At 38.7% G+C, this 24,372-nt stretch overlaps 1 protein-coding gene across 1 annotated transcript in view; it reads right to left on the bottom strand.

The window, feature by feature from the left end:
* Positions 1–15,339: 15,339 nt before the first annotated feature.
* The window catches only part of LOC139720087 (DNA repair-scaffolding protein-like), a 49,080-nt gene continuing 40,047 nt past the window's right edge, over positions 15,340–24,372 (bottom strand). Inside the window, exons 13-17 of the mRNA XM_071631456.1 lie at positions 20,482–20,830; positions 19,375–19,533; positions 17,297–17,387; positions 15,832–15,952; positions 15,340–15,522 (exon numbers count right to left, since the gene is read on the bottom strand). Coding sequence (XP_071487557.1) covers positions 15,340–15,522; positions 15,832–15,952; positions 17,297–17,387; positions 19,375–19,533; positions 20,482–20,830 — 903 coding nt within the window. The remainder of the gene's footprint in view (positions 15,523–15,831; positions 15,953–17,296; positions 17,388–19,374; positions 19,534–20,481; positions 20,831–24,372) is intronic.

Below are 24,372 nucleotides of genomic sequence, written 5' to 3'. Positions count from 1 at the left end.
ATATTGAAGACGATAAGTGACTGATCGGTGAGAGACCGCATTTACCGCACACTATTTTTCTTTCATATTCCATTATCAGAATTGAAGAGCATAAAAAAAGTTTTCTCGCATTCCATGTTTAAGATTCAAAACAGTATGTTCATCCTAGATCTTCATTATGATTCAGTTCCATCAGCTCAGTTCAATTTAAAATTTATAATAATGAGCCATCACCAAAATGAAAATGACGTAGAATGTTTGAAAAAAGAAACGCGTAAACAAGCAAGGAACTCGCTGCTGCGTTCCTATTTTGATCGATAGCATCAGCGCGTATCGATCTATTCTCAACAATGACGTCATTACAGCTAGATGCATCGCACTGGCTTGGTGTGGCAGGCGAATTGCGCGCGCTAAAAATAGCCCAGCACATCGCGAAGGGTAATCCCCGGGTGTTGGCTGTGTGTGCGCGTGATCACCGACTACAGTGAGTCAAAAGTTCCACGAGGCCTCCACGTTGCAGGTACACACACTTGTTATGGAGATGAGTCATGTGAGCTTTTGTCAACGCACCTCGCAAGGGGAGGGGAAAGATCACTCCACTGTCAACAACATACATTGAGGTGATCACGTGACCTATTCGTCTTTCTTTCGTGGCGTAAGCTTTCATAACGATAGAATGTGTTCCCATAGTCCTTTTCCTATGAACAGCTGTGACTCAATCGTAGTACTGTTCACTTATAGCTACCATATAAAACGTCGATTTCATTACGAGGTATTATTACTATCATCATCATTATTATTTGTCGTGATTCAGTCATGCGCATAGCGCCCGTCACGGCACTCGAAGCAAGAAGACAGATTTTCTTTTTGTTGTTGCAATTTTATTCTTTGCCTATGATACTGTCGCACTGGTTCTCTTTTTTTCGAACACATTAATGTTCCTAATGCTGTCGAATAAACCCTGGAATTGCAATTATTATCATAATCTGTCTCGGTCTTGTCTTGCTTTCTTTTTCATCTCTTAATTGTGATGAGTCTCAGTGTAGCATAACAAGTTCTTTGTAGGTATCATCGTAAAAAAAGTCTGAAATGCATTAAATATTCCTACACATGGAAATGTAGTGTAGAGGATGTATGCAAGGACACTGTGATCTAGGCTATAAGCGCAGAAGTGGAAACAAGAGCCACGGTGATTTGACATGGTGATTGTTTTCTTTCTTCATGTTGTGTGTATTCTTGTCATATGCTTCAATCACGTGTTTGTTGTTGTTGTTTTTGTTTTTGTGGAGGCACATTTTATACTCATCCTTATTCAATTTGCTGTTTGGAATTGTTCACCATCAGAAATGGATGCTCCGTAATGGCCCAAATCGATGTTAGAGGTTAACTGGCAGACCAGAAGGGCTGCCCATCAAAATGACGTCGTATCTTCGAATGTACCTGTCAGCTACATGAGCAGACGAGACTGCCCAAATTTGGTCAACGTGGATGTTTTAATTACAGGCCAGCCATGCGAACTGATGTGGCCCCTCCCCCTTTTCCCATTCATTAGTGCTACGTATTGTTCACTTTTTATCTTACCATCTCAGAAACGGCACACTCATACGCAGCCAGATCCATAAAATCCACATAAATATAGTACTAAATGTAATATTCGTCGATAAAAGAAAAATCAGCAAAAATTGCAATACTTGCAAGGCCGTGACCACAACGCAAGAGTGAGCTTACACGTTGCAATTATTGCTATAGGCCTACAACGAATGCTTGATCAGAGCTATGTCTCTTTAAATTATGTTGTACAAAGTGATTTATGCGTGAACATTGCCAAATAATTCTAAAGCAACCGTGTGTGTGTGTACGTGTTTTGTGTTTGTTGATGTGTGTGTGTGTTTGTTTGTTTGTTTGTTTTGCGGAGGGAAGTGAGACATGAGGGTTGAAAAACAGTACTTTTACGATCATTGATGCTTGTAAGGTATCTCTCAACGGTTCGCTTCAACTCATATACTACGGGTAGCGAAACTGGCGGGGCTGAAGGGCTATCTTAAAGCCCTCCCCCCCCCCAAAAAAAAAAAAACAAACAACAAACAAACACAAACAAACCACACACACACACACACACACACACACACAATTTTGGATACTGAAACAAATTAAAATAATCACAAACTCATATTTTCCCGGGATCTTGCCCTCATATTCTCCTTTGTTGGGTTTTTAGTATTTGTGTTTTGTTCTGTTTACCTGTTTGTTTGATTTGAAATTTCCCATCCATCCCCCTCACACATACACAAACTGTTCCTCGGCACCTATCATAGACATCAACAAAACTGAAACTTTCATAACAACGTAATTGTTCTGATAAAACCCTTTAAATGGGTTATTAAAGAAAATCAAAACTTTACAAACCATTATCCCGCATGACATCACCTCATTGACAATATTGATGGTGTCTATTAGCTCTTTTAGCAAAGAGTTCCCTCATGGTTCTTGTATGTGTACAGTGGCGGATGCAAGGGGGAGCGCACCGGGAGCGCCCCTTTCATTTTTCGTTAAAACAGAAGAAGTACAAAAATGGAGGGGGTGCCCCCCCCCCCCCCCTCTCCTCTATACGGAATTCCTGGATCCACCCCTGGCGTATGCATACATGCATCCAGCATGGCAACACAGAAAAACAAAAATGCGCTGAGCGAAACTCAGAATCACAATTGTTCAGATGTGACACAGTGATCAACGGTATGAGATATAATCAGGTATCATTTTCCATGGAAAGCACATGTCATTTTCGCAACTCGAGGCAGGGATGCCAAGTTCAAAGAATTTTTATGAGTGAGATTTTCATGACTCGGCATCGCTCGGCATCTTGGCGCACGAATGTGCGCGCAAGCGAGAGTGTATAAAGGAGGGGTTTTTCCCTCTGTGCCTCCAAAGGTAGGGAGCTTTTTCAATTTTTAGCTCTTAATGGTGCGATCAGGTGCATACTTAAGTGACCATTTTTTACTTATTTTGAAAGACGTAAGGGAAATATATCTTCAGTTGCAACTATCACTTTAATCTTTGGAGCTATGCTCCTTATTGTAGGCCCAAGTTGCAGACTTCGCCCAATGCGTGAGAAAAATGGGTGCCATGCGTGAGATCGTAAGACAGACCCTAAATGCTTGAGTCTCACGCAGAATGCGTGAGACTTGGTAGCTCTGTCGAGGCAAGAGTAACACACCGCATATAATCATCACAATCACTGATGATCAACAACTTACTATACATCATCATATGGGGACGTATAATACACATCATGGTTACCTGTTACGGTGCGTCTAAACTGTTCGTGCTGGACGATTTCTTCATCCTGGCTCCTGTTAAACAAAACAACAACAACTAACAAAAAACAATCCAACAACCTGAAGAAATGAGGCGCTGCTGAATGATTTTAGAGCAACCGATTTTGATTGTGTGTGTACATGTAATTAGTAATTATGCATGTGTGTTTGTGTGAGTCAAGGAAAGCGTATGTACTATAGAAGGTCTGTGTGTCTGTGGGCGAGTAAGAAGTGATTTGTAGAGGTATTAGTGTTTCGCTTTATTTAGTCAGCACTGTCAGGTGACTGTGCATGGGGGTAAAATTCGACATTGTGGAAGTATTTGTCTGTAGGAGAAAACAAAGAGTATACTCCCACAATATACCTTTTGTTAGTTTCTTTGTTTGTGTGTAATGGCGTGCGGGTGTGGGTGTGTGCGCCTGTGTGTGCCTGTGTGTCTGTGTGTGATATTCTGTGTGTGTTTGAAAAGAAACAAAAAATGAATTAAACGAGAGCAAATCTGGGCAATTTCCTCTCAATGCGCCGCTTCCACAGGTTTGGTTTCTGGGGACAACGACAACACCAATTTCCCCCAAGAAAACTGCTTAATCATAGACACAATATGCGTATATAATCTTAATGTTCATTCGTTCACCGTGGTTTGATAATGCAAAAACACCTTTGCGGTGGTGGGGAAAGTTCCCAGGGGAGTCGAAACCACAGCAGACAAGTTAACGATGTATCCTTCTTTCTATTTCTCTTTTCACGTTTCTTTCCCCTTCCTCTCACCGTGACTACATAGACAATGGCTTTGACCAATAAAACAAACCAACAAAACAACAGGACTTGTGCGAAGGTCGTTTCTGTTGTATGTGACAGCCACTATGCACTGTGGGATGATACAGGGTACGCTGTAAGAAGAACGTACACATCCAATGGCCATGTATAACAAGGAGATACAATCTATGACATCAATATAAAAATCAGTGTAACTCGCGAAATGTGTTCTTTCCTCCATTGATTCACCAGTCATAATATCATGCAGTATACATATACACAGAAAGACAATCACGACTTTAATAATTCACTAAGCGCACAGTATTTTGCAATGTATAGGTTTACTGTAGAATAGTAAAAAAAAAAAAAACAACCGAAAACAAAACTGATTGACCAGGTACCCTACACAGACGCGAATAATAGATAATCAATTTCAACAATTTGAATCGAAATATACAATCTACAACTCAATTAAATGATACAATGAAACAAAACAGAATGTATTGCCAGCGGCCCGGGGCAATTCATTCAAGACTAGCTTGTCCCGAAGAGGATCTAAATCAACAACAGTAACTTTCATGTCATATGAAATACCATCACAAATGCATTTTTAAAGGTACAATATACTTTATATTATATATATATATATATATATATATATATATATATATATATATATATATAGAACATGCCACGCAGTGATGCCATGAATACGAAAGCTACACAAAGAAGTTCGCATTGCATTGACACCGTGTTCCCGGAGGCCACGGCAGCCCCATTTGCCCGAAACGTATAGTGCGCCGTGGGTAGATAACACATTTTCCTGTTTTCCCCCTTAATTCGCATTCTGGTCTTGTTTGTTCCAGTCCTCGCCCCGGTGAACATAATAGCTATCAGACGCTGTTCTCACTGCGTCTGGTCAGGCTAGACTACCAATATCTCCGGTCGCGTCTCGCTGCGGAGCGCCTCCAAGTTTAGTTACGGCCTACTACGTGTCGTCGCGTTTCGTTGCGTTCACCCCGTTTTATCACGACACGCATTCCTAATTAGCACCGGGACCTTGTGCCGTGGCAATTTTTTGACAGTTAAAAAATCTGACACGGCATTCACGTCAATCACGGCCTGCCACGCTTGCCCATCCCATCTCACCGCGCTGCTTCACGTCCATCCCGTTTTGTCCACGCTGGCCTGAAACGTGGCTGTCGTGGTTGAACATGGTGTGAACGCAGCATTAGAAATAATAGAGATTTCACGTGACTAATGGCTGGGTTATGTTTACTTTCGAAAAAGGAATTAAAATGCATTCATATAAAACAAACAAACGTACACTGGAGGATGGGCAGCGTTCCGTAAAAAGATGAAGCAATATTCCAGTAGTTTATATTGCACTAACGCAATTTTCTGTAGTGATTACAACCGACCCCCCCCCCCCCCTTCCCCCACGCTCTCATACATCTGCATGAACGTCAGCTCTCCTTGCCTCTTTGATAACGGTCCAGTGATCATCTACATTTTTCTACAATTTTGGGAAATAATGCAGTTGGAAAATTAATCAGAGTGTAGGGCCTATTTGTTTTGAGGTTTGGGCCTACATTATTTTGTCTCTGTACGATTGTTCGAAAGGAAACTGGTCTGGACTAACAGGTACTGAGCCGTGTAACCATGCACCCAGGCTAAACTGACGTTTGCATTGAACGTGTATTATCTATTCAAAGTGGTGACGACAACTGTAAGGGGATTAACGTTTCAGGTATTCCCAAATATGCCATTTACCTATACCCTTCAACCACTACCCTATATTTGGGTCGTCTGTACACATGCGAAGTATTCCAACCAACTTTATGAGCGACACCAAAATGCACATGCACCGGCACACGAAACCGCTGAGTCATGGTGAGCACCTCTTACACGCTCTCCTGTGAATGGTCTTCTTCGAATATCACTTGCCCACAACGGTTACGACACATTCCATTCGCTTTACAGGTGTACATGAATGGGATTCAGTTTGAGGATCTGAAGTCTAGCACCACTCTTTCTTGCTTCAGAACCTAATCAAAACAGTATGCTCTTAAAAAGACGTCATTTCTTTCTTTCTACTTTTCTGATCCTCATTTGCATCACTTAATTCCGAACCTTTGGGTGTGTTTTTTGTTTTGTCCTTTTTTACTGTGTCTGCGTGTGTGTGTGTGTGTGTGTGTGTGTGTGTGTGTGTGCGTGTGTGTGTGTGTGTGTTTGTTTATATTTTGAATTTAAGTATTGAAAGCAAAGGATTTAAATACTGAAAATTTATGATATGTGTAAAAGTTATTCCAAGTGATTGGAAAATGAGAGATCATTATGCAGGTTGATGTTCATAATTTTGGTATTAGATCAAAAATTGGGGACAAATAGGCACATTGTCTAATCTAAATTCTAAGAAAATATATGATTATTTCATTAAACAATTTCAGGAAGATTATAACTTAATGTGAAATGGGTGCAATCAATAAAACCTTGGGAAGGAAGAAATTCAGGAAGTGTTTTTTAGAACAAGATGTACAGTAATTTGTACTAAATACAGGGAATTTCAAGATAAGTACTACATTGCATGGTGCCATATTAAAGAACACCTTTATAGATTTGGATCTGTATCTGATGAATTATGTTCCTTTTGTAAAAAGGAGGAGGAGACGTATTCACATATATTTCTGTTTTGTGAACAAGTTCAAAGAACTTTGCAGAAATAATAGATATATTAGATTTGAAGGAAATAGACATCAGTGACTGGAATTTGATTTTTATGGGGATCTCATAGAATCAAAATGTGCAATTCAATTATTTTCATTATAAAACTTTTTCCAGATCAAAGGGAGTGCTTCCTTCAATGAACAAAATTTTAATGATGATTATAGATTATAAAGGTCAGGAAAGGGAATTAGCGATAAAACTTGCGAAATTGGGCTAGTTTTACTGAAAGTAATGGGAAGAGCTAAATATCTAGGGGATCTAAAGGGGATGGCTAGTAACTGAACAGTGGGAATCAGTGGCAATGCTGGGGGATGATTGTTCCAATCCTTGTGGGATTCATTTAAGAGTACATTATACAATTGTTGTGTGGAAATTATTTGCTTCAGAATGGTCTCATATTCAAGTAATGTGCAGTTTAATGTTTCCAGGTTAGCATGCCTGTACAGTACACTGAACTGCACATTACTTGAATATGAGACCATTCTGAAGCAAATAATTTTCACACAACAATAGATATATAATGTACTCTTAAATGAATCCCACAAGGATTGGAACAATCATCCCCCAGCATTCCCACTGATTCCCACTGATTAGTTACAAGCCATCCCCTTTTAGTGTAGTATACTCTATTTTTATTGAACTTTTCAGATTACTTTTTGGCAGGTGTTAGGATGTGATCGTTTGGGTTTTTGTTGTTTTTTATGCCTTTTTCTACCTTCTTACACACCCATAATTAATGCTTCCCTGGCAGTATCAGCACTGTAACTTTGTGATTTAAGCATTTAAATATGAGGAAGTGAGAATGTGAGCGGATTCAGCAGATATGGGGTTGGGTGGGATGCCTTTGTTCCGTTTCTGTTTTGATGAATTTGTTCTTTTCCCCTTTACCTTTTCCTATTCTCTTTTTGAATACAAAATTCTTTCTTTTTCATTCGTAATATTGACAATGTGGAATATATGCTGTCATAATGAAATTTGTATTATCTTGTAATAAATCAATTTGCATATTGTTCCTATGAAAAAGAAAGAAAAATAAAAGATTGACGAAAAAGTGTGTGTGTGTGTGTGTGCATGATAAAAGCGCAGTTGGTAAACGAGTTGCAGGCATATAAAACGCTGCTTTTTATTGATAGCGTGAACTGCTGTAAAGTACTTTTTAATCATGCGTATTACTGTTAGTCATTTACTTTATGTATAAATCCTGTTTTTGTCCCCACTTACAAGCACTATATAGTTGCTTCAAAGGTGTCGCGGCCTTAATTTGTTGTACACAAGTATGTACGCACACATTTTTTTTTTCATGCAGAGTAAATTGAATTGTATTGAATTGAATTGAATCTTAAACAAAGGAGTATTAACTCCTTGCGTTAGCTTATCCATCTATCTATCTATCTATCTATCTACCTTTCTAATTCCTCTATCTATCATATATGCACATACAAGTATATAGACCTATGTATCAATCATAGGTCTTTTATTCATATGATTTTCATCTATTATCATTATTATCTTACATTCTAAGTATGTTTGTAGAATTAGATAATGTATTGTTGTGCAGTTATCTCACCGATGTGATAAATGGCAAAACATGCAAAATCAGTCCATGAATACATTGTTAGTGGTGACACATCACTACTTGGTAGAGGAACTATATATTGACATTTATTTAGAGTCAAAAAAAGATGCCAAGGACATTTCGCCTACATATTCCAGTACATTTTGTGGAGCAGTGATGATCGCAGAAGCACAATGCAAACATAATTTAAGCAGGGCAACACGTTAACACGGGAGTTGAATCAGCTCCCATACTTATTGCATCATCCTTAGCATCTCAAGATGACTTGACCGAAAAAAAAAAATCCAAAGAAACTGTCAGCCCTACTTACTACTGTTAATGGCTGTCCACGACTTGGCTTTTCATTGGCTCAAACATCTATCAAGTATTATATGGCCCCTCCCCTTCTAGTCCCTTACTGAAGAACTGTCAGCTGGTAATCAATTCTGACTAAACATGTGTATCAAATTTGTTTCCCTTTCCCTCTCTCTAATCTCCCCCTTACTCCCCCCCCCCCTCCTCTCTCTCTCTCTCATAGCCTCACAATCATATCACAATCATATCACACACACACACACACACACACACACACACACACACACACACACACACACACACACACACACACACACTCACACACACAGATACCTATCAACCAAACAGGGGCTTAAATGAACGTGGATTGTGATATTTAACAGTTTGTTACCAACAGTCCCTCGACAAAAAGTTAGAAATTGTGAAGACAATCGTGGACATCATACACTGTCACTATAGACTCAGATCACCCTAGATTCATTGACTTTTATAGTATTGGATCAATGTGTGTGCGCGCGCGTGTGTGAGTGTGTACCCGATATACATTTCTGTGCACAGATATCTTGTGTGTATGTGCTGCAGTTCACAATTGTATGAATTTTCTATAACCTGCTCACATTTCCTTCATGCAAAGTTGCATATTCATCTTCACTAACAAGAGTTAATGCCCCTTAACAACCAACCAACAAACCAACAAACCAAGAATGATAACAATTATCATCACTACGAGAAAATGCTTGGTTTTCACAATCAACCAACCAGCCAACGAACTTACCACCAACCAACCAACCAACAAACAAACGAACCAATAATGATAGAGTAAATAATCACTAGGAGAAAATATTTGGTTTTCACAGTAAATATATTTCAAAATATAAAATATTCTTTTACACAACACATGTACATGTATTATAAATCATCAAAACAGTTAAAGGACAAGTTCACCTTCATAAACATAAGGATTGAGAGAATGTAGCAATATTAGTAGAACACATCATTAAAAGTTTGAGGAAAATCGGACAATCCGTTCAAAAGTTATGAATTTTTGAAGTTTTTTTTTCTGTAACCGCTGGATGAGAAGACTACTGCAATGTGTGAATAACTTAGATGTCACCTGCGTACAACAATATAAGGAAAATATATAGAGAATTTCACAAAATTTCATCTTTTGAAAAAAGTGCACATTCCCCCGACTCGTTACCAACAAATGTTGTGGGTAATATTATTCCCCCTCCCTTTAGAAAGAGGCAAGTCAAGAGCTCTTTTATTTTGCGAAAAAAGTGAAAATATGTTGAATTTTCTTTACATTTTCTTTATACTGTTGTACGCATATGACTCACAAGCTGTAGTAGTCTCCTCATCCAGCGGTTCCAACACAAAAATTTTAAAAATTCATAACTTTTGCATCGATTGTCCAATTTTCCTCAAACTTTCACTGATGTGTTCTACTAATACTGTTGCATTCTCTCAATCCTTATGTTTATGAAGGTGAACTTGTCCTTTAATGTCAACCGATCACCTCAGCTCAGAAGGTGGCTCCGTTCGACAAATGTGTCAATGAGTAATTTAATACAGGCATTTTGACACATTTTTTCCTCTTTACTTTCTAATAATTACTTTTATGCTTTTATGTTGTTGTTGTTGTTTTGAGGGGGTGGGTGGAGCTTGGCAGGTCATACCAGTGCTAGTAGGCCCTACAGCTTGATTCACAAAATCATGTAATGGAAAAAGATGGACCAAGGAAAGGGGAGTACTATATACACAAGTCAAGTAAGAATCAACACAAACAACACAAACAGATAGCTGTAATTGACAAGAATGAATGCAAGTGACAAAAAAGTGACATGTCAATGTGTAAATGCTTGTAAAAGGCACCTTGCTGGTGAAGTTATAGTACTGTTCTGACAAAGGAAAAATGGGAAAAGTTGAAGAAAATTTTTGATTATAAAACTGTACATACCATATACTCTGGGGTGGTTTAATACTTTCATAGAGTTTGTAAATCAACTGAGATTTTTTACATTTACATCCAAAAGTATTGCAATACATACTTCTGAATGGTGGAAAATTGTTAACTTTTTTCTTGGAAATGTTGATATTTACCACTAGAAATCAATGTCAGGCCACCAAATTTCCCAAAAGGCTGTCTTTTGGTGGTCTGATTGCACCAAAGCTCAAAAGAGATTTTTATGCTACTGTTTATTTTGGGCCAGCAAAGTTTCAGACTTAGAGATTTCATAATGAAAGATGTCTGTTTGGGACACCTGAAAAAAAAAAAGTTAGTGTCGAGCCCTGTTTAGGCACTTGTGACATTTTGCTGGAAAGGTAACAGAGTTAATTTTCTCAATTGTATTACAGATATTAGTGGGGGTACTTTGTGGTCTTTGCGGGAGAGTTTGGTTCTGTTACGGGTCTTATTTGTAAGACAGTGGTGGATGGGGGGGGGGGGGGGGGGGGGGAGTCTCTCTTGGTAATAAAGAATCAGGCCTGTTGGTTGCCTGAAGTCCTGAATCATGTGGTTAATGCATCACACTGATTGATTCAGTGATAAACTGTTTACCCTCTGGTCAAGCGGATGATGCCCTTGTTGTTTGAGGTAAATGGAAGGATGGGTATTCACACAACATTCTAGTTCCATAAATGACCAGAACCTGTAGGTCGCTTCAGGAAATCTAACTGACATTACATTCTAACTAACAAAAACCACTGTTAAGTGGAATTCATCTCATGACATATCACATCCAAGTATGCTCACCTCTCACAGAGTGCCAAACACCCATAATATATCTGCACTTGCAGTGGAGGATCCAAGGGGAGCACACTGAGGGCACCCCCCCCCCCTCTTTATTTTTTTTTTTGGTTAAAGAAAAAAGAAATAAAAAGGAAACAAATGGGGGCGAGTGCACCCCCACCTTTAATTTTGTAAAGGCGCCCCTCTTTACGGAATTTCTGGATCTGCCCCCGACTTGGCATGGTGGTCATTGTCTCTGCCTAGTGATCTTGGCAGATCGCATACAGTTCAATAGCCGAAGTGTAATGTCATACCCATCCATTGCCATGGAAACTGGTTCTTAACAACCTCACCTTGTCCAAACATATTTGAACACTATTGGTGCTTACAGTACTTGCACCTGGTTCCAACCCAAGCTATAACAATAAGACTGTGACATCACCACTTTGGTACTCTATTGTACACCTTCTGACTGTTATCACTGCTTTGGGGTAATTTCCGGGGCTACTATATTCACTTCATACACTGTTAATTTTGCATAAAGATATTTTTGCGAGATGTTGTTTTCGCAAATTGATATCGAGGTTATTGTAGGTGCACTATTACCCTAGCACATGGTCAAATTTTCGCATGTTGCTAATTAAATTTGTGGTCCAACAGTGATTTGCAAATAACAACTTATACAGTACTTGTTTCCCCCCCCTGGAGAAGTCTTCTGCTGAACTCAACAACTGTTACTTACAACAGGCCTTGAAACAAATTAGGCTATGGCATATTAGCCTTTTGGAACAGAGAGTGGGGAACTCAGTGGAAACATGAAAAGCTGTTGGAAGAAAGATTGCTTGTAAGAGAAGGTTAAACTATCTCATAGTAATGGGGGGGGGGGGGGTTGGATTAAGTTACCGAACCAGCATACATACATCAAAATAATGCAAAAATCAAAATACATCTCACAACAGAACTATTGCTTGCTGCAGATGTGATATCCAACAACATGATAATCATTGTATTCGAGCAATGACATGGCATGTATTTATAGATCTCGTGCAATGTTCTTTATCAAGGAACAATTGTCATTTGGAAGGAAATATGCCGAACGACTCCAAAGAACCGAAACCGAAAAATCCATCAAGTGGTATTCCGCCCTGACACATTACAATAACTGCTTCGTGGTTTCAATCTCTCTAACCGGATCATCATCGCGACCGAATGCACTGGCATCGTTTTTCTACGACACTCTTTTTAGCGTCACCTATCAGGGTTTGGCCAGATGCCACGCTGTTTGCAGAACCTGGTGGATGTCTTGTGGATGACACTAAATGTTTCACACCAAACAAACAAGCCCATTGAGAGGCTCACATAGATTTCTGGAGTCTAGAGATTGGTTTCATGAGCGGTGATTCTAAACTGAAACACCCGACAGCAACAGCACACTCTCTGCTACGTACAAAACACATACAGTATTTCTGCAAGGTGAGGCGGACAGGACATGGTCCACCTGACTTTCTCCACTAATGGAGAACGGTTTAGTAAGTAATGTGTCTTTAAGTCAGAAAAAAAAAATCCTTAAAGGAGGATTAAACCCATATATACAAGTACATGTATATGGTGTAAGGGATGCAGCAATATTAGTATACAGTGGACTCCCGTTATAACGAAGTCCTTGGGACCGGCAGTTTTCTTTCGTTATATCGAAATTTTGATATAACCGAACAAATAAACCATAAAATTACATAGAGCCGATAATATTGCGGCCTGAATTTTCATTTCGTTGTAACCGTAATTTCGTTATAACCGTGTTTGTTATAACAGGATTGCACTGTAACATCAGCAAAGTTGGAGGAAAATCTGACCGTTCAATGAAAAGTTATGAACTTTTTAAATTTTGGTGCTGCTATCGCTGGATTAGAGGACTACTACATTTTCTGACGTGTCACATGGACAACAATATAAAGAAAATATAAAGGAAATTCAACATATTTTCACCTTTTGAGCACAATGAAAGAGCATTTGACTTATCTCTTTAAAAAAGCAGGGAGAATAATATTACCCTTCACATAAGTCAGTAACAAGTAAAGAGAATATGTACAGTTCTCTTCATAATAAGTGAATTATTGCTGCATTCACTCAGTCCCCACTCATATTCGAGTTTTGTTCCCTCTTGAATGAGCTGTTTGTTCTTTTGACCACACAAAACGGTGGAGTGCTAAACTTGTCTTGCTTGTTTTAGTTCATGAATGAAATCATCGAAAAGACAGAATTCATAGCAATGTCAATTATTCTATGACAGCATGAGATCCATTTCATCAGAACAACAGTTACACGTTCAGGCATGTTAACATGTGTGGAGACGTTTATCCCACCTGAACGTACATGTACTTGCATCAAAAGCAGTGAAAATGCAGAAGTTGAACAGCCACAGACAAGTGTGTGTCAGAAATAAATGTATTCAGTACATGTATAAGTTCATAATTCCCCAAGGTTTATTGATGACAACAGCAATTGCATTCATCGGTATGTCATGTAATCATTTCAGAGCACAATTCATTAAAACAACATCATTGTAGACATGAATGGTAAAATATGTGCACCTGCATGTCTATGTTCTTCACTGATTTCATTACATGTCCACATGGCATCCAAACATATTTATAAAAACAAAAATAAAATCTCTGATGAACTTCATGGCTAGATTATCTCACCAGAGATAGCACTTAACAGAGGAAAATGCATCAAAACCACTGTAAAGACTGACTCATGGGCGGCGAGGGAAGACGCCTGATCTGCCGACTCACTTCCATTTGAAACTGAGAGTGTGGCTACCCACACCTCACACTTTTGTCATCATGTGGAATCAAACAAATAATCAATGATTATGCCTCAGATATACAGCTCTTGAACAGACTGCTGCAAATAATACTAGCAGAAACTGCTCAAGAGGTTGACACTTGTGTGGTATCATCCTATAGTTTCCACTTGGCACATTCAGTAAATTTCTGTTGTAATTGTAGGCCTTCATCATTAGACAGTCTCTTTTAATATCCCTTAGAGAGAGGCTTGGCTGTCAATTCTCAGTCTTTTTTCCTCAAATAATGTTTTGTAATTCTGTGGGCAAACTCTAACATGGAACAACCAAGTGTGAAAGTGCAGGAGTTAAAATCTGAGAACTTGTGAGCTACATGTATAACTACAAACATGTCATACCCATACCATACACACACAAATGCCTGCCACATGTATGCACGTAAAAAAAAAAAAATGTACATGTAATCATGCCTGTGCCTCAAACCTACATACAGTCACAATGGGCAATTTCCATGTAGGCCAGAAAAATCATGTGTTTGGGATCAATACCACAAATGTTTATTTTGCAGAAGGAAGTAGTCCTTTTTTATTTGTTAGTATAAAATCTTAAAATCTGGATGTCTAAAATTCAGTACAGAGACCACTTGTTCATTTTTTTTTTCAGAATCACGTTTCATCTGAACGATAGTAAGATGCTTCATTCTTGACTCATGAGTTGCATGGAAGAGTGTGAAATTCCTACAAGAACTAATTTCTCAATATCAAGCAGTAGGACTGAAATATTGGAATAATCATGAATGGAATGTACTATATGAGCATGTAACATTTCAGGGCAATCTGACAAGCTCTTCACAGCAGTTGCTACAGAAATAAGAAATTCCCTCCTGTGGAAGCATAACAGAGAAGTCAATTGATAAATACCAGTTTATATCAGTTATTCATGGTAAAGAAATTTCAATTCTGATAAACTATACACAACTTGGAAGCTGAGAATATCTTCCTTCCAATTCTGATCTAAAGTTTAAAAAAAGAAGAAGAAAAAAATACTCTTTTGGCAAATTATCATTGGTATTGCAAAGGAAGATCGCATCTGTACATTCAACTTAAGCTGTATTGCACCATCAAAACTACCTGCTGACTATTAAATTTCCGCAAGCTCAGGGAATGTGAACCTCCTCCAACATAAAGCCCTTCTGTTCTACGGTATTGGAGTTGCCCGATGTAGACCTTAGAAGGCACTTGAGGGGGCCTAAATGGACACCCAGGATGCCCTGGAGATCATGCCCGCCTTCAGATGCAGAGGACGAGGACAGGAGGCCCTCTATTGTCGACTGCAGCACCTTTAAAAGGAGACATCAAAGCAAACTGTTTGACAATCCTATCGGATCAAAACGGCTGATAATCAAACTTGCTTCGATATCCATAAAAACATGCAAGTGAGGAGAAGTAAATGCACTCTACCCCCTTAAAATGTTTCAATGTGGATTGAGAAGTATAAACAAGGCAACAACAACAACAACAACAACAACAACAACAACAACAACAACAACAACAACAACAACAACAACAACAACAACAACAACAACAACAACAACAACAACAACAACAACAACAACAACAACAACAACAACAATCTGATATAACCCTACCTGAACCCTCACTGAATGCATAGCCAGGGGCTGTTCACACTTTAAGAAGATGACGAGGTGCATTCTGGTCAGCGGAGACAGGATGTCCTGACGGCATCCAGAGCAGTGCAGTGTGAACCCACTGGGATAGAAAGAACAGAACCGTCTGAAGTGAAAAACCAACTCACTGTCCAAGACGCATTCAGCATATTGAGTGAAATCTCATCAAGAGAATAATAGAAATATTACTGAAATCTGACAACACTGGCCTGTACATAATAGTATTACTTACATCGTACATGTGGTATGTGTTACGGCCATATCAGGGCAATTCCCCCCCCCCCCCCCCCCCCCCCCCCCCGCCCCACGCTAAATACTAGTTTGTGATTAGGTTAGAGTGAAGATTAGGGTTAGGTTTAGGGTCAGAGTTTGGGTTATGGTTAGGATTAGTTTCAGGATTAGGATTAGGGTCAGGGTCAGGGAAAGGGTCGGGGGTAATTGCCCTAGACTCTTTATGTCAATAGTTCAGCAACTGCACACCCCTTCCCTATCAGTAGACAGTAGACAGTTAACAGGTGGAACACTTCATGATCTGGAAATTTGCACTATGTGAGACCTGTCCATGCTTTGTGATTACCAGTACCTTGTTTTCTTTGCAGAAATTAACAACATCACTAAAATAGTATTGGCAGTTGATAGAACTAAATTAATCCACAATCATTTAACATGATGGATATGATTGACTCTTATCTTTATCTTTCAAACAAGTGGATTTTAGCAAGGATTTATGTGTAGGTCAATGAGAAACTTGTGAGGAAGTGAAAAAAAAAATCCCTTATTCTATTTGCATATGCTATGTATCTGACACCAATACTCCCTGAAAACATATGAAAATCTGCAACTCTATGATTATCTTACTACATCTTTGATTCTCATGAAAACTTTCATCATCTGTTGCTGTGATCTTAACTTAGTCAATAAAGTCAAATTAAATGTGGCATGGCTTTTCACTTTAAGGCTGTGCAGAGTGAACTTGCTAGGATCAGTGGAAATAGTAATATATATCCTGTGAGACCCATTTTGCTTTATTACCACACATCCCCCCACGGTTACAATGAAAGTCTGTCTCAATAACTATCCCAAGTTCATGAGGTGAAAATCTAACACAGCATTTAATTCAGATGCACATTGTTATAGTGCCAGAGATTAAGAGCAACGAGATGTATCAGACTACATGATTTCACAGGCACACCACTGCAGCCACCAAAGAAAAAAAAAATGACAACACAAATAAGAACAAAAACTCTCACATAATACCCGCCTTTTGTCGTTAATGACCACTTTGTCGGTCGTTATCGGTCCATTGTGTCAACACTCTAAAAACTGAAAGACAATAGGATTGTTTTCTGCAGACAAACTGAATAACATCCTCTGTTTTTCTTTTTGTCTTCACTGTAACAGATATAGAGACGGAGCAAATACCAACCTGCCCTCCCCTCCATCCAAATGGTTGTTTCCACAGTGTGGACAAGCCGGCCAGCTGAAGGCAGACTCCTCCTCCACACCAGTAATCAAACCTGTGTGTGTGGGTGGATTTGTGTAAGTATGTATGTGTGTCATCATATCATACACAATGGAAAATGGAAATTGTGCTTTGCTAGGCCAACACTGTTAGGCTGTGTTCAAGGCTTGTGGTGGTTGATGAGGAAACACACTTGATAACAGAAATCTTAAAGGATAACATTTTCAGGGAGCATTTCAGCTTTCAATAAAAGCCTTAACACTAGACACCTATGGTCTATGATGACATGTCTGGTACTCAGAGGAAAAGAAAATTGATATTTCATTCAACCTGTTCAATTGATTTTCTCAGTGAGTGTCCTGTAGCATAAAACTCAATATGCTCCATGCAGCTTGCACAAAATAACGGAGAGAAAATATTAATGTTTTTCTTTGAGAACACTGGCGACTAACATTGATTCACAAAACACAGATTTTCCTCATGACCAAATACAGCAAATACAAGGTCTGCTGATTGATGGCATAAAATATTTTGCCTAATATTGCTTTGTTTCATCCAATTTGCAGATTTCTTTTTTTCACACCAATGTGCTCCAGTGAGTGACTTTGAAACCCTCAAAAAACAAACAAACAAACAAACAAAAAAACAAACAAACAAAAGACATTCTGAGTTTATGAGTCAACAACTACTAGTACCCTGTTCATATGCTGAAACCTTATTTCAAAACCTCAGGCATGCTTCTGATTCTGAGTGTTTTCAGTTTTCAACCTTGTCTGTCATTGATTACCCAGGCTGGTTTCCTGCTAAGATGTGCAGAGATTCAGTGACAGTGAACTACTGATACTTTGATGATAAACTGTTCCATAATCAAAGATATGCAAAAGCAATAACTATGTTTATACGGGTGCTACTTTTTCTGATGATTCCCTGCCCCCTTTTCCCCCCAAAACAACAACAACCAAAAAAAAAAAAAACAAAAACAAAACTAGATATATCGCTACGGCTACTGATATGCCTCCGCCATAATGCATGGTTCTCCTAATAGGTCTATAGTACAATGTCTTGACAATGTGTGATGACAGTTTCACACAATTGGCAAAATATTAAAATGACAGGTTTGACACAAATGTGCTGAATGTTCACTTTCCTAGAACTAGGTTCAATTGGATGAATGATTAAAATGTCAGAGTGCAGGTATTTGGGGAACTGATGATTTTTACTTGACTTTTGACCCTTTTATAAGTCTATGCATTGAGTAATTTTGAAGGTATTGAGAAAAAGTATAATTTCAGTATCAAATGGGAAAATAGCATTATCTAAACCTGGCCTTTGACCTTTGACCTCACAGTTCCAAAGAGAATCACTGTTAGGTTGAACATGCATAAATATGTAAGTTTCATGATGATACCTTGAGTTACTTTCAAGATATGGAGGAAAAAGTGCAATTTAGCACTTCCACTTGACCTTTTACCTTTTGACCTTTGACCTTTTGGCAAGAAACTTCCCCCAAAATATATATTGGGTAATACATGCCATACATCAAGTTAAAAAAAAAAAAAAACAACCTTCAGGCATATTGCATTTTAAGGAAAGTGGTGATATTTTGAGGAGCTGACCTTGACCTTTGACCCCGACCTTTGACCCATGACCCCCAACTTCCCTAGATAATCACTGCCCATCGGTACAAGCATATATACTAAGTTCCATGAAGATACCTTGAACCATTTGTAAGATATGGAGAAAAACATGAAATTTCATTTTTTTTTCACAAAATAACCTGTGACCTTTAACCTTTGACCCTGTGACCCTAAAATCCACACAAAGTATTATCCCCTAAGGATATACCCTCATACCAAGTTTGATGTAAAACCACCACATGGTTCTTGAGATATCGACAAAAACAAAACGGGACGGACGGACGTACGGACGGACGTACGGACGGACGGACGGACGGACGACCCGAAAACATAATGCCTCCGGCCACTTCGTTGCGAAGGCATAAAAACAATGACAAAATAGGCAATCATTATCCATAAACTGACCTTCCACAGTGACCAAGGAAAACAGTTTAGAGACTGCACTGAGAGATTGTGGTTGAGGGGTTGCCATAGTAATATAGGCCTGGAAGTCATCTTCACCAAGTTCAACCGCTTCCATCTGAACGATGATATGGCTGTAACCATCAGCACTTAAATCTGCACCTGGATAGCGATGTTGCACAAAAAGTAATGGGAATTACTGCATGCAGGACATTATTTGAAAAAAAACACATAATAATTGTTAAAAAAAATTGGGGAAAGGTGAAGTGAAATCAGACAGAGAATGTAACAAAATTTTCAAGTTTGGGTGCAGCATGAAATTGTTGTTCGTTTGTTTCATTTTCTATCTGGTAAGAAGATGACTGGATAGTCCATATTCAGCTGCACTAGCTGGTCTTCCATGGGGTCCAGTTGGATGAAAGGTGGCACCACTTCACCGGGTGAACACCCTGAAATAATGTATACAATATCATATTAAAGTAGTTCAGAACATTTGGCCACTGAAACATTCTTCTTTGTTGGTTTTAATTCTATTCTATGCCTGACAAACTGACAAGAATAAAAGGTTTGCTAAATATGATATTGACTGGCTCTCCCTGAAGTTGGAACATATGATACAGTGCACTACTGCTATAATGAACACGGCTATAACGAAAGTCTCGTTACAACAAAGTAAAAATTCACACAATTAAATGATTTTCTATAAATATTTGTACACTTTGTTGTTTGCCTATAGTGAAATTTTGATATAAATAGAAAGAAAACTGCCAGCCCCGCGGACTTTGTCATAACGGGAGTCGCCTGGAGTACTGCCTCCATATGGGCCATGCTCTAGCAGCTTTAATAGTTTCCCATTTAAGGTATATGGAAATCATAGAATTGTACACTTTCTTGTTTGTTTGCAGTCAGCTAGCCCCCTTTCACCACCCCCACATTGTATTTAAAATGACTTTGCTTATGATATAAAAATGCATTGTAACTCACTGGTTGACAGTGAAAGGAACAGACTGATTATCTGTCAAATGGACACCTTTTCAAACAGGGATAAGGTTTCTATCGCTGGTATATATTGTATGAGGATAACGGCGTTACCCCCAATGAGAAGCTCACCATGTTGTCCCAGGGTCGTGACCACATCCTTGCATTGTACCACCACCCTCCGCCCACCAGTCTGCAGCGTGCGTGACACGGCTTCCGGCACCGTGCAGGACTGGTGAATTTGCAGGCACGCAAAGTCCTTGTCCCCACCATGTCCCCTGGTTGCTGCTGCAGGCACGACACCCGAATCCCCCACTGGGGCCCCCCTGGTGATCAGGGATGGGCCACTGAGGAACAGCAGCCAGCTCCCTGTAGGGCTCTCGGCCCAGGGGCCCGGCAGTGGCTGGATTTCCTGGCCGGACAGCACCATGAGGAGGGCTGTCGCCAGAAAACTCACTCTTTCCCTTAATGACCGTGATATCTGTAATGAAAATGGAGAAATAAGAATGGACCAGAGATTTTAGAACAAACCTAATTTGAAGATGAATTCTACAATTAAATGGTCAACATATCATGAATGATACAGGCACTGGAAATGTATGAAAAGGAGTTATGTTTGGTGGTATGATATTAAAAATCTTACCATCATAAAACATGTATCACTTTCACATAGACATTTGTGCCTATGCATGAATTAACATGGTAAGTTCGTGGCTATCATACTTTTTGCGAGCCTTCTTATACATCACAAGCATGAAACTTTCACAAATTGGAGCACATTGCCATTTTCGTGGCATGAAACATTTGTGAAGTGCCACTGGCATTCAATACACTGTGTAAACAAAACCTGTCATAAGCATTTGAATTGTGCAAATCTTGGCTCCTTGCAAAATTTGCGAAGGTTTCATGCATGCAACAAATTCTGGTTTTACAGTAAACTGCAAAAAACAACAACAACACTATAATCTTTAGCTTTTTTATATTTCCTTTTCTTTTTCTACTTTTCCCTCTTTTTTTTCGGGGGGGGGGGGGGGGGGGGAGGGCACTATTTGCTATTTCTTCATTTGTAAGGAAATCTCTATTAGCAAGCAAAGTCACCAGCTATGACAAAGGCATTGAGAACAGCCCAACTCAAGACATCATAAGCAAAAATTATTCCATGTGTTTAAAAATTGTTCTCAAGCTGCTAATGAACACACAGACAATATGGATATTAGGACGGGAGAAAAACACCTGTCAATCTCGCCCCCCTCCCTCCCCTCCCCAATCTTTCTTTACCTCTGCCTCTCTATCTATCTATCTATCTATCCATCTTCTATCTATCTATCCATCTATCTATCTATCTATCTATCTATCTATCTATCTATCTATCTATCCATCTATATGTTCCTCTCCATATGGACATCAGTTCTCACACACAGGGGAGACATAATTTGTGGAACTATTTTTAAGATGGCGAAAGTACATCAATTTTTCTAGAGCTGGAAAGAGGCGACACCTGTTAGTTTTGATTTTAGACACTATACACTAAACTGACAGAGCTTCTAAATACCCACTGCAATCAGATTTATGAGACAGAATGTAAAACAATTTGACCCAGGTGGCCAAGGCAGTAATGGGACAAAACCTTATGGGGCAAAATGACTAGCTCTGATGATGATTAGAATAACAACAGCTAAAGAAATTCCAGTTGCCATGGTAATTGTTAATTGCAGCTGATTTTTACAGAAACAATGCTAATCCTTGGGAAATGCAAACCTTTGAAGCATAATTCTATGTAATATTGACAACAGTAATCTGACTAATGGACAAGTATATGGAACATGGCACTTAGATATTTCTAGTGCAAATTTTCATCAATTAATAATGAAGCAGAAAAAAAAGGAGAAAATCCAGCACAGGGACTGCAAATTAGACTATTAGAGGTTAAAAAAAAAAAATGAAGTGACCTACTTCTGATTTTTTTTAACCCTCCCCCCAGCATGCATTGCAAAAACATGTTATGTCGACGCCATGTATTCTGTGCATGACAGGAAAGGCATACTGTTGGCAAAGTTTGCAGCGGAAGAACATAATCTACCCATGGCCCTGGGAGCAAACTCATCTGTGTCATTTCCACAAGGTACAACACATCATTGTTTTTGGGCTAACATCATGTGTCTTTCAATGAGTCCTTGACTAAACAGTCCTTTTTTTTTTTTAAAGGACTTTTGTTCTTTGCCAGATAAGAATTGGGAGAAAACACATATACAACTAATTGCAAATGCTCTTATGAGGATGAGCATTGCAAATAATTGCTTATACTTGTCTTCTCGCATCTTATTTCCAAGCATTCCATCAAACAGTTGTCTTTACTGACTTCTTCATCAAAATCAAGAAAAAGAATTTCCCCTTTACACATTTTGTGGCAAATAAAGACCATGAAATACATATTCATATCTTGTGAGAATGTCCCAGTGTAAAGCCAATTTATAATTTTATCACTTAGATGATGATGATGATGATGATGATGATGATTATCATTAGTAGTAGAAGTAGTAGTAGTAGTAGTAGTAGTAGTAGTAGTAGTAGTAGTAGTAGTAGTAGTAGTAGTGGTAGTAGTAGTAGTAGTAGTAGTAGTGGTAGTAGTGGTAGTAGTAGTAGTAGTAGTAGTAGTAGTAGTAGTGGTAGTAGTGGTAGTAGTAGTAGTAGTAGTAGTAGTGGTAGTAGTAGTAGTAGTAGTAGTAGTAGTAGTAGTAGTGGTAGTAGTAGTAGTAGTAGTAGTAGTAGTAGTAGTAGTAGTGGTAGTAGTGGTAGTAGTAGTAGTAGTAGTAGTAGTAGTAGTAGTAGTAGTAGTAGTATCACTATCATTTTTATTCATTTGGCTTTTAATCACAACTACCAACATTACATAATACAAAATCAGAACATACAATGAAGAGTTATGGGTGCGCCAGGTTGGGCAGGTCTGGAAGAGCTAACTATGACTTGGGCCCTCAGGCCATCCTCCCCAACCCACCTGGTGCACCCAAGACAGTAACAGTAGATTATCAACGAGAAAGACAATCAAAACATTGCATCTTCCATTGCTTGGTGACAATTTTTGAACTTATTTCTGCTGTTGAAATATTACATTTGTTATTTTTGCAAATTCCAAGCAAACAATCTGTCGTTGGCTTCAAAACTGAGCTGAAACGTAACAAGGATCTAGAGTATTAGTCAGAAAGAAGGACAATGAATTGTCTCTTCATTTTCAAAAGTGGAGAATTGATTTGATGTTTGAACAGGTAATGAACTGCCTTTCTTTTACTGCAAAGTATTTCACACCACATATTGTTGTCTTGTGTAATCTTGTATTAAATTATTTTTGCAATTGTTTTGCTTAATTTTGTTTAATAAAAAAAATGAAAGTAAAAAAATCTAAAAAATATGTGCCTATAGAAATTATCACACATGCAAGCCAAGAACTTGGACTGCAGATAGTAGTTTGAAGTATTAGGACCACTTACACTGCCAGTGCAAAAATTGTAACGTTAGCAAATTGTGACATTTCAGTGAATGCCGCCAAGCTTCTGTACTACGAAAAAGCCACCCAAAACATTGACAGAAAAATTGTACACCTGAGGCGATTTTTCAAACTTTGCATGAAGTTTTCTGTAACATTGATCTCTAAATTATAATCGTCATCATACGAAAATCACAAAATTTGTGATGTGACTTCAACTCGATGTTTTAGATTTCTCCCACTGAGGCATGAACTAAATCGGCAACCAGCCACCCAGGCCATCATTACATCATAGCCATAGTTGGGTGCCAGAGACTGCCCTGCCAATTGCGCATATAATACATAGATATATGCTATTTTCATATGAATTGAACTCTACGAGATATTTTTGCAGTATGAAGTGAAAGCTTAAAAATGAAATATTCTGCATGTTGCAACATTTCTAAATGAGAGCAGGTTCACTGAAGAAAGACGAAGCCAAAAGTAATCAGTCTACCGTACCCTCTGGAGATGATGAAACAGACAGGTATGAATTGATT

This window comes from Diadema antillarum, unplaced genomic scaffold, assembly GCF_040938485.1.
Source record: "Diadema antillarum isolate AM-2024a unplaced genomic scaffold, OU_Dant_1.0 scf00000120, whole genome shotgun sequence".
Taxonomy (NCBI): domain Eukaryota; kingdom Metazoa; phylum Echinodermata; class Echinoidea; order Diadematoida; family Diadematidae; genus Diadema; species Diadema antillarum.
The sequence above is the reverse complement of the archived record's forward strand: the minus strand, read 5'-3'. Positions and strand labels throughout refer to the sequence as shown.